Source organism: Hippocampus comes, unplaced genomic scaffold, assembly GCF_001891065.2.
Source record: "Hippocampus comes isolate QL1 unplaced genomic scaffold, H_comes_QL1_v1.1 scaffold283, whole genome shotgun sequence".
Lineage (NCBI taxonomy): Eukaryota > Metazoa > Chordata > Actinopteri > Syngnathiformes > Syngnathidae > Hippocampus > Hippocampus comes.
Window position 1 is genome coordinate 677,835 of NW_017806234.1, and position 11,667 is coordinate 689,501.

Genomic DNA, 11,667 nt, shown 5'->3' on the forward strand with positions numbered 1-11,667 from the left:
AATGCCCCGGCGGCCGGTCCCCGGCCCGCGGGCCGGCGGTTGGGGACCCCTGCCTTAGTAGAGTAATTGTTCAGTTCCATTTGTCAACGTTAGATGGCACTAAATTCATGTGACTTTTTCCCCCTTTTGTAAACCCACAATAAAATCACGACAATTTTCTGTTCAAATATATTTACTCTCAAGAAAAAATAGATATCTCCAAGTACAAAACAAACAAAACAATGTTTGCAACTGTATTATTTTGATTGTACCGTAAAACAAAGACAATCACTTGGAATGAGATGCAACATTTTGTAAGTGCCATCTTTTCAAGCCAGACACACACACACACACACACACACACACACACACACACACACACACACACACACACACAAAAAAAAAAAAAAGGGGGGGGGAATGGAGGAGCATTAAGAACATATTGACCTGCACAGGACTTCAAAAATCAAAGTGTGCGTTAGCTGCTGAATCCACCGTGAGGTTGGGAGGGTCAGCATCTGTGTTGGAGCATGAACACAGGCCACGCGTGTCAGGAATGGAAAAGTATGTCTCACCCAAGAGGAATGTATTCCAGCAGGATGGAGTTGGCGCTGCTGATCACCACACAGCTCAATGAGGTTTAGCCAAGAAGCCAAAAAAAAAAAAAAAAAAATTACTGTTTTCCAAACCCTCTGCAGTGACGAAGGTGAATCATACCATTTTGGGAAGGAAAACTCAGTGAAGCAGGGCGGAGAAGGGGGGTAGGTTGGGGGGGTTAGTTTTATACAAAAGTATGAATGAAATGTATTGCAAATGTTTTTTTTTGGAAGTCCTTAGGAATGTTTTTGGAGCATGAAGAATTCAAGCATTTTCCAGTTCAACAATTTGGCCCAAAGAAAGAAATATATAAGCCTAAGAAAAACAACAACAATGAGCACTGCTCCAGAAATATCTACACAAGCTTACAAAAAAAGCCCTATCACTTTTGTGAGAAGGAGAAAAAGAACCGGGGCAGCCAAGGTGGCAAGAATGGACAGGGATTTCAGGGAAAAATAAGTGAGCTCGCGAGTGGCAGGGCCGCCTTGGGCTTTTGGTTAAAAATGAACCAACCACATAACAGCCATTAAAGGTGAATCAGCTCTTTCCCGCCTCCACTCGGCTCTCTCAACAGACATGTAGTACTGAAAGGAGTATTCTTTTTCTTTCACACATACGCACGCACATAAACATCCACATCCTCTTAGTGGTTCAACTGCTTCTCCAGATGCACCTTACCCAATGCGATAAGGCTTGGGGAATGACAAGACAGAAGACATCCAGAAGGCAGGTTCAGGCACGTATTCCTGGAAAGGGGATAAAAAGCAAGACACATTAAAAATACAGATTTTTTTTTTTTTTTTTTTAATCTTCATAAATTCACATCATATTCTCGAAATGGTCCCCACATAGCAAGCAGTATCTGCGAAGTCAGGAATGTGCTTTTTTAATTTTTTTAAAAAAAGGCAGTATTTATGTATTAAGTTGTCTCTGCTCTCAAACACTGTGGGCAGGTCTGCTGAAACCATAGCCCAGAGAAAAATGGATGCCACTTGGTCCTGTCTACACAGCCCTATGTGTTTCCGAAACAAAAATATGTTTTAAGCCTCCAGTGGCTCCAGGATGTCCCACCAATTCCTCGTGGGGCTTTCTACAGCACAGCGAAAGACGCTAGCAACCAGCTAGCTCAAGAGTTAACAGGCTTCACGGTGCCTTTCGGTCTCCGGGCACATCCACGGCGTCATTGCCAAGCTTGGGAATTCAAACACCACCATTGGAGATGGAGATGTGTGTGCATTATAACGGCGACGAAAACAAAATTACGAAGTAGACTGGACATAAACCACACACTTGCGGCGTCATTGTCTCTCCTATTACCCCGAGATGGGACCGTCTGGTTGCCGAAAATCAAGCTCGGTGCTGTGGTGAGTCGTCATTTTCATGCACTTTGAATTTGCGTTGTATCGTATTTTGAAGGCATTAAACATTGCCATAGCGATTGGAGTGTTGCGGCCAGATTAGACGCTCCTTGTGTTTATTATTATATTTCGAAAACACCACAGTTTTCATGCAGCTCATACCATGTTATTTTGTTGTATTATTTCCGCCACACCTTAAATGCCGGTCCCTGAAAATATTGTCTGACATAAACCGGTCCGTGGGGCAAAAAAGGTTGGGGACCCCTGCATTATAGAATATATATCTATTTTCTTTTTCACAATTCAATGTATTCTGCATCTATTACCAAAATATAACAACATCAATCACAGAAATAGATTACCTTGTCGACAAAGTTTCACGCAAATAAATGGAGATTGAGATAACACCCTTGGTCAATGTAATGACGATACATCTTGGAAATTTGGTTTGCAAATACCTTTTTGGCTCACATCTCCCTGCTTCTCTTGAGCAAAATTGAGACGGTTCTGCTCGGCTGGCGTTTGCGCCACAGTGTGGACCTCGGGGCTGCTGCTGCGTGAGGGACTTCCCTCCTCCGTGTGGTAGGCCAGGTCCAAGTGCTGCTGTGCCAGCTTCAAGTGCCTGCGCAACCGCTCCAGGTCACGGGACGAGTTGCCAAAACTGTCCAAGCCAGAGTCACCTGTCGGCGAGATCCTAAGCTCCCCTTTGGCTCCTTTTTTCACAGCAGCGTGATACCCCGGTGGTGCTGAGGCTAAGGCATGAAGGGGAGAGGGCGTTTGTGACCTCTGGGTGGCCCGCCTGCGGAAGGTGTCGCGGATACTGCCGATGCCCAAGTGCATGATTTCAAAGACCGTGAGGATCAGGCAGAGGAAAGACACCACGTACATGATCAAGAGGAAGATGGTCTTTTCAGTGGGCCGAGATACAAAGCAGTCTACTGTGTGCGGGCAGGGTGAGCGAGTGCAGGTGTAGAAGGGGATAACCTCAAAGCCATACAGAATGAACTGGCCACAAAGGAAGCCCACTTCGAAAGCTGAGCGCCACAGGAGCTGGCATATATAGACTTTCATCAGGCCATCTCGCAAGATCCTCCGCCGTCCGTCATGCTTCTTCTCCTGTACGCCTTGAAAAGTGACCAAACACACACACACACACACACACACACACACACACACACACACACACACACACACCTTCATTAGACCTGAAAGCGGCTGGTTTACTAAATGCACACCCAGATTGCGTCTGCCAAACAGGCACAGTTGATTTTGCACACTCTGAGAGGAGACGATTCAAATCGTTTAATTTAGCATGTGCAATGTGGTCAATGAAATCGAAGGCAAATTTTCCATCTTTAAATGCCGTATCTAAGAGGCAGCAAACCGTTGGGGCGGGGGCAAAATGAGAGGCAGGGGGGAGGATCTTTTATGCTCATTCAACTTTTTTTTTTTTTAAATGCCAGGTTAAAAAAATAATGAATTAGCGTGTAGTGTATTTAGCAAGGCAATTTTGGACCCGAATGATCGATTTGGAGCCAGTCACAAGAAAGACTCGGGCCATATAACCAATGAGAAAAATCCCTTTAACTCTGTAATTTCGGCGTATTGTAGCATGTGGTACTGGCCTTCCCAAGACACATTTTTCAGCCATGCATTGTTTTAAATTCATAGTTATGCAGGATGGGCAGATACAGCCAACTCCCAAGCATGTAGCTTTTATTGGGTTGCTGGCTCTCATAAAACTATCAAAAAGAGTGATTTCTTTTCAGTAACTCAGTAATATTTCCACGAACACTTCCAATTCCATCCCTTCAACTTCAATTTGAGCTTGTGTCGCTCACCCACATTTTCAATGGTGAAAACCATCAACTCCACAAAAATCTTAAAAGGGCTCTCCACCACTTTTGCATCTGTTGCCAACAGCCGCCACAATCGAGTGAGTGAACACACAAGGCCTACATTTTTTTGTTATTACTTTTGTTCTGAAGTATACCTGTATTCTGTCTGTACTTACAGTTGGTAAAGAAGTGTAAGAAGTACTGCTTTTACACAAGTATCCGGACTGTCTAAGTCAAGTGTGTGAACTTTTGCCACCTATGTGAACAAGCGACAGTCAGAGTGCCTGCCCTGCACCTTATCCAAAGCTCAGGAATGTTTTTTCCAAACCTTGAAAAGCTAGCAATCAAATTCAAGCATTTAAGAATTCCAAGCAGCTCTTTAACCCTCAAGACGTGAGCCCTGAAATGTGCATAAGTTATACACAGTGGTTTGTGGCTAAATGAGACATGCTGCAAATATACAGTACTGGGCTCCACTCCACACAATATGCAACTGCTGGCTCATTTCTTCTATTCATTTTTCACAGTCTAATGAGTTACAAGAGAAGCTACATTTGGATCCTTCTCTATGTCCTGAATATACTGAGCAGTGATTAGTCCATACCTTAAAACTGAGCGACAACGACCGCTTACTTTTTTCCTCCTTGTCTGGCTTCTCGTGCTCGATCTCCTCTGCGACCATGGGGTCTTCTTCTCCATTGTCCTCAGCCTCTTCGTAGTCCCGAACTGCGCCACGGCTGATGATGGGCATCCTCTTCTTACGTCGCGGACGGTAGTCCGAGTCTTCCATGCGGGCGATTTTGTGCATGGCGAATCCCAGGTACATAATGGTAGGAGTGGTGATCATAATTACCTGAGGAGGACACGGCTTCACTTTAGTCACAAACTAGATGCCAAGTCTTACACGTAATGCAAAACCTACCTGAAAGATCCAGAAGCGGACGTGTGAGAGCGGCGCAAAGGCGTCGTAGCACACGTTCTCACAACCCGGCTGCTGCGTGTTGCAGACAAATTTGCTCTGCTCATCGTAGTAGATCGTCTCCCCGCCGACAGCCGTCAGGACGATGCGGAAGATGATGAGCACCGTCAGCCAGATCTTCCCCACAAAGGTGGAGTGGTTTGAAATCTCATCCAGCAGACGCGTCAGGAAACTCCAACTCATGGTGTCGAGAAGCTAAGAGCTTGGGGTGGGGAAAAAACAAAAATCCAATGAGCAAAGTTCTTCACATATATCAAGATATTCCCATGATTTAAAACATCTTAAAACTTACCTTTGCAGACCGTCTTGTGTGCGGTATTGCCTTCCCTTTTTTCGTGCATTTATTTTTCTATTATTTACTTAGTCATTTTACCATCCTTGCTCTTCGTCTCGGCCCTGTTGAAGGTTAACTATTTTGTTTTTTGTTTTTTCCCACCCCCCAGGGACAGTTGCTGTTCATGTTTGTGTCTCAATTTGATTTCTGCTTGCTTTCTTTTGTCATTAACACAGATCTGAGCAGCATTTTGCTACTTCCTGCCAATAATTTAATACCTTGAGCGGTTGTAGTTTTGAGTGGCTTCGTTTGTGGGCACTGATCTTCCCTATAACCTGTCTTTCAAAGTCATCTGACGAATCCCCCAGAATTAGTTTGTCAGTGCTGAGTGTTTTGTCGTCACCTCTAAATCCATTTTGTGTACAGCTTAATCCTTAAGAGTCACAATTGAGCTGAGGTACTTTGGTCAAGCGATAGGACTGGACTTGTCCACAATCAATCAGCACTTAAGGAAAATCCAGAATGCTCAATGAACTTAACATGAATGTTTGTGTTTGGAATATGGGTGAAAGCTAAAGTACCAGAAGAAAATCCTCATAAGCACAGGGAGAACATGCAAATCCCACGTACAAAGTATTCCAACAAACTTCAGGACTGCGAGGCAGATGTGTTAACCACTCACCACTACGTCTTTCTTGTCGGCACTATCAGCAAAAAATGTGACAAAATAGGGGAAATAGCCTATGAATGTCCCCCAAACACAGCGGGTTAGTTTTATGGTGAACCATTAGAAATTTGGGCACATGAGTGGAAAGTCTCTCTGTCTTCACAGTCACCGCAGTAATAGCAGATGATGGTGCTGTAGTTGCACTTCTCCATTTATTCCTTCACTGTTGAGCGTCAGCGCATTGGCGGCCAGTCAACATCACATATCCGCACACACAAAGGAAGCATATTTAAATGGTACACTTGTGCATCGACAACTTCTGGCCTAAAATACAAAATGCTTGGAATAATTTTTGCACTTATTAACAGATTGTTGACTTTCGAAGATTCTGATGGACCCCAAAAGCAGTTTTTGCCCATTGAGTAAATTGAGTATTGCCATAAAAACATTTCAAAAATGGACCAATTCAATGTGACCAGTGCCAACATACTAGTTTAAAACAAACAGAACAGAAAACGACTCTTGCAGTGTCAGTAAAAATTGAACTTTTTTTTTTCTTTAGGCATAATTGAGGATATGACATGCATCGTCTTTGTCAGAGAAATTCCATTCATCCTCTGAGAGCTTACCGCATGCAAGCCTGCCAACCATGAACATTTTTTTCAATAACCACAATGTGCTCACACTCAAATGTACACGTCCTGTGCGCTTCGACTACAAATACAAAAACATTTTCACTCAGTGTTTAGCAAAATGTCTTGTCCTGCACCTATGCACACTGGGATTATTAAAAGACTAAAGATTGCAGTATTAGAACAAATGTTAACAATCCTGCCCAAAATGCTATATACAGATGGAGGATTTTTTTTAGGCAATGGATTATGTTTTTTTGCTTTTTTTTTTTTTTTACAGTTTATGAGGCCTTTCACATTATATATCAGCCATAGGCAGGTGGACTTTAGTCAGATCAAATTATATGGCTCTGTTTGATAGTTTGACATTGAAATACAGTAGCGTGTACAATGTTGCATGCTACACCTCTTATTTGTTATTTGGAGAACTGTGACTTTTTGATGCATCGAGAACAAGAGCAAAGAAGAAGTTGTAAAAAGTTAAAATGTGTATGAAGTTTGTGGAAGTTGGAAATCGAAAAACATGTTTCTATTGCAGATTTTCACCACCTGCGGATGGGTCTGGAACAAATTCCCCCTCACGCGAAAAACGGGGATTCACTGCATTATAGAGCTTGTACAGCTTTTCCAAAAGGATCAGCATGAGACAAGAAGCAACAGAAGCAAGTAGCAGCAAATACAGCCGCAGAGTGACATCTGTTTTCACCCTACAATTACGAAAACACCACCTTTAAAATCAGAGCGCAGCGGAGATAAAGACAAGCTGAGAGAGCAGTGTGAGGAGGTTAAGTGCTCACAGAGGCGACTGTCCCTTCAAACGCCATTTAGCTACTCTGATGGGATTCGCAGCCGTGGCAGAAACGCCGCAAATTAAAAGGCTGCTGAATCCAGCCTCGCTTTGACCACTAATGCTCTAAAAAAAAAAAAAAAGACATTGATTTCACATCACGCCACTACATTGTCAGTGCAACGGAAAACAAATTATATACTAGTCCTAAGACGTGGCACTTAGAATCGAATACAGTACGTCACAGCATACTTCAGTGCCTCGTGTGCAAACGTCAGCTCAGGGAAGCGGACCTACAAGAAATAGATGTTTATTCGTTCACTTTACATTTCAAAACTACCTCCAAGTGCTAAAAAGAGTTTAAAAACGTTTCAAACTAAAAGTTTAGGAAACTAAGTGGTTGCAACAGACAAGTTAAAAACAGCAACACGAAGGGGGGGGGGGGGTGAAAAACTAATAAGCATTTTCTGAGAGTAAACCTGTTACTGTCTTTTTAAAGGTCTCCGTATTTTGAAGTGCCCTCAGGGACAATGTTTTTGAATGACTGGGGGATTTTTTTTATGGGGGGGGCATGTTGAACCCAAGGAATAGTTTGCTATACATTTATCTGAAACTTAAACAGAAATTTTAGATTGACGGAACTGAGGAGTCTCGTCTAAATGTTGATTGGCTATTGAAATAATTAAATTGCGTGTATCTTGTACTTTTGCAGTGTCAAGTCAACTAGGCAGTGCCATAGAACTTTCTGGTTATCGTGGAGATTTGGTTCAATCCTCGTTAACGCACCGTTAAATAGTTGGAGCTCCTCGACAGGACACAAAAGACAAATTGCATCTTAAATGTGTTTGACAAAGTCAAATTGGCGCAAACCTGCCGTCAGTTGACCAATAAATGGCACATTTTAATATACACTGTTGTATACGGTTACGATTTGGGGTGGGAGGGGGTTGTCTGGTCTGGAAAGTGTGTGCAAAGGATCCGGACAAAGCGGAGGCGTTTTAACATTCCTGGCTAACCCAAAACAGAAAGCTGGATTTTAGGGTTCAGGGAGCTGATCCCAACCGAGGCCGCGCGCGCGCACCGAGCGCCGCAAGAGTCGGCCAAGTCACAGTCAAGCTTTGTGGCCTTCATGGCAAAGGAGAACAACTGTGGAGAAGCACACAGGCAACAGTTTGGTTCCCTGCGCTCTGCCGGGTTTCAGTGGTAAACTAAACACGGCTAGGACACGTTCCAGGGTAACGTGCGAAAGGCACACATTTGTACTCTGTATAGCTCCGAGTGCGCGTTACAATCGATATTGAAAAAGTACATTTCATGAAATGGAGTGTTGACTTACCGTCTCCACCATCAAAGGTCTCTACGAATCGGCCGGATTCAACTCAACAGACAAGCGCACTTTTAAAACTTAACTCTGCATGGCCAAGATAAACTCCAGTTGCCCACTGAAAGGAAAGCAGCCGAGCGTTCCACCAAAGTTTCAGTACCTCCAAACACAAACACCCACCTTGTACGCGCCAGGAGCTTAATTGCGCCACCAGGTTTTCCTAATTAGCGTGCTTGGCTCAGGCTCAGTCCGAGTCCATTCAGCCCACCGTGACCCCGCGCGCCGGGGTGCTCCAAACAAAAGAAGTGTTGGCTTCTGTGGGCTCCCGACTCGTCTTCCTCCTTCTCTCGTCGCGCTGCGTAAGTGGCCCCCTCAATAAACACCCGCCCTCCCCGCCTGAAACCTGAGAACGGTACCGCCGACTATTTTTATGTTATTTTTTTTTTTTTGAGGGGGCTCAACACAAAAGTTGTTTTTATGAAGCGATTCGGTTGCTATGCAGGTGTCCCCCACACAATGCTTCGCATTTCCTACGTGTCATTTTGGATGACTTGTACAGGAGCTAAATCCATAAAACATGATGCAGAACCATGCTCATTTTTACTGGAATATATAAATAGATGTGTAAGCATTAAATTTGTTGCTGTTAAGACGAACATAAAGAAATCGGAACTGAGTAGGAAATGATCAAAAGTAGATTCAGTGGTGTTCTTTAAAAGTGAAAATAAAATTGAAGTTAGTCAATTATCATGCAGCTTCAAATGCCAAACTGTACACCATTATTGCAATCCAGTATCTCATCCAGATGTGGTGTGCTTTTTTTTTCCACAAAATGTTTGCTCAGCCACAACTTCCTCTTGTGTAATTATCAGAGGGAACAAGGGGTCAAATTATTGCGACGTGGATGAGCGAGACTGGGGAGGAGGTTTCGGCCTCAAAATTCTGCCGACAGAGGTACCAACTTGGCAGTGGCAGAGCCTGGCTGGGGCCAGGGGTTTTGATAAAGGGGCACATTCAACCCAGGGCAAAAAAGACAAAGATTCAAAATCTTATTTGACTTTTTATTTTCATCAAACCTTTGAACCATTGTGGACATAACATTACAGTGACAATGAAAAACAGTATAATAATCACAATAGTACTGAATTAAGTGCTGATAAAAGATTCTTATGGGTGACGATCTTGTGGAACAGTCTTAAACTGCCCCTACTATTACAGCAACTGTATTCTGCGATTTTGGTGATTTCTGGCAAACCTTCCCAAGTGATTCAAGATTCAGTGCTTTTGACCTCCTAGACTCAATGCAAAGTGCACTAAAATTGCTGAATGTATCATAATTCATAGTGGACATGAGGTATGTTTTCCCAAGATTTAATGTGGAAAAACTCCGTTCTGCATTGGCGGGTCTTCTTTACATTTGCTGATGTCTGTGGAGAAAGACAAACCGAATAGATGTAAGCATAATTTTTGCATGGACACGGCATATACATTAACCTGCTACACTTCCACTGTTTAGGCTCTCAGGCACACATAATTGTCTAAAATGTATTCATGAATGCTGTTTAATGAATTGCATTAATTTATTCATTTATTGTATTCAGTAAATATAAATTAATACATTCTAAAGCCTGACCAGGTACAAAAATTGCAAGCACACTGAAGCTAGATGTTTTAGATGCATATAATTGTCCCAATTTTAAAAGGCAGTGTCTTATATATTGTTCATGTTAAATAAACATTAAAAAATAAAAAGGAATATTAAAAAAAGTTACACCCACACACACGCACGTGCGCGTACACATGCACTCACATGCACGCAAACAGTCTCAGTTTCCTCATTCTCAGGATCTTCATCTGTCTCTTCATTTTTAACTTTAATTTTTAACAGTGAAGAGAAATTACACTTCAGCAACCCTACTGTTGCAGGCTTGCTAGGTTTTGTGTTGTGGTCTTGACAATATCATATCACTCGTCGTCGTGGTAATCTTGGGACTGCTTCGCTGGGGGGTGCTTCTCTTCGCGCTTGTCTTTTTCCAGTGGTGCAGAGCACTGAAAGGTCCAACTAGAATGTTAAGCCAGGCACTTTAGTTCCACCTTTGGTGTCGGCAACTGGGCACTACTGTATAGTCTATGTTCGGAGAGGGGCCAGAGGGCGGTCCTGAATCAGTGGTACAGGGGCACTGGCCCCTGTTGGCCCCTTCCCAGAACCGCCACTGCAACTTGGAACAGTCTTGAAATTCCATCTTAATTTGCACATCCTTTAATTGTGCTTGCTGTGGTGCACCTGACTCTGACCCTTTCACCCCTAGCTTTCCCACAGTCAGCCAACTGTTCCTGAGACAAGCAAGTCCAAAAATGCAAACCATGTTTGATTTTCAAAGCCCCATTTATTGGTTTGGACCACATGGGTTCAGCTGAAGGTGATCCATGTCTTCAACAATCATGTGCACAACACATGTGGCGCACTGGTGGCAAGAAGAAATATTTACACACTGGAGTTGGTTAGCGCAGCATCCATACGACTCAGAGAGGATACAGAACTTCATTGGAATGGGGTGAGCTGAGCTTGCGGTGAAACACCCTGCAACAATACAATACATCCTGATTTATATAGTGCATTCACAACAGCTGCAGCTATAATCAAGCGCTTAACAAAACAGTTAACAAAAAGTAAAATATTAAACACAACACAGAACATGGAAGACAGTCGTGCAATCCTAACCATGTTTCCCTCATACGCTTCGTTGTTTAAAGCAGTTTGAGATGAAATAGGAGAGAATCAAAGTGTCCTTTCACCAGCGGATCAGACGCAATGATCGAAATGTGCACACATCAGCTACAAGCTACCGGTAAGTTTCAAAGTCAACAAGAAGCTGTAGCATCCATTGATGAAAAAGAAAAAAATAGATTGGTTCACTTCTCCTGTCCCATGTAAATCCATTTCAATTCCAAGCGGCGACTCTCAGTTACGCGCCGACGCTGCTCTCTCCTCATCCTCAACTTCAGCAGCCATCCATCCAGCAACAATCAAAAACTATAATATATGGGTGTCCAAGCTACAATTTGGAGGGCATTTTGTGGCCCACTGTCTTTTTCTGTAGTGCGCATCAGAGATTAAAATTAAAAATCGATAGCTAGTGTTCCATGCCTGCATTGTATGACTTACATTCTACATTGAGTGGCAAGACAGAAGAAAAAAAAAATCAATCTCATCTCTCACTCCCTTGTTTTC

General features: G+C 43.1%; 1 protein-coding gene across 3 annotated transcripts; it reads right to left on the minus strand.

The window, feature by feature from the left end:
* Positions 1 to 548: 548 nt before the first annotated feature.
* On the minus strand, positions 549 to 8,792 carry LOC109507275 (gap junction gamma-1 protein-like). Of its 3 annotated transcripts, XM_019856606.1 has the most exons (6): positions 8,616 to 8,792; positions 8,448 to 8,553; positions 4,695 to 4,953; positions 4,406 to 4,625; positions 2,393 to 3,058; positions 549 to 1,322 (listed from the first exon to the last, which is right to left on the minus strand). In XM_019856606.1, the coding sequence occupies exons 3-6, from the start codon at positions 4,932 to 4,934 to the stop codon at positions 1,309 to 1,311; spliced, it is 1,140 nt and encodes a 379-aa protein (XP_019712165.1). In that variant the 5' UTR covers positions 4,935 to 4,953; positions 8,448 to 8,553; positions 8,616 to 8,792; the 3' UTR covers positions 549 to 1,308. The 3 variants fall into 3 exon arrangements, with proteins under 3 accessions (XP_019712165.1, XP_019712163.1, XP_019712164.1); XM_019856604.1 differs by lacking the exon at positions 8,448 to 8,553; XM_019856605.1 differs by lacking the exon at positions 8,616 to 8,792 and having other exon boundaries at positions 8,448 to 8,609.
* Positions 8,793 to 11,667: the final 2,875 nt, after the last annotated feature.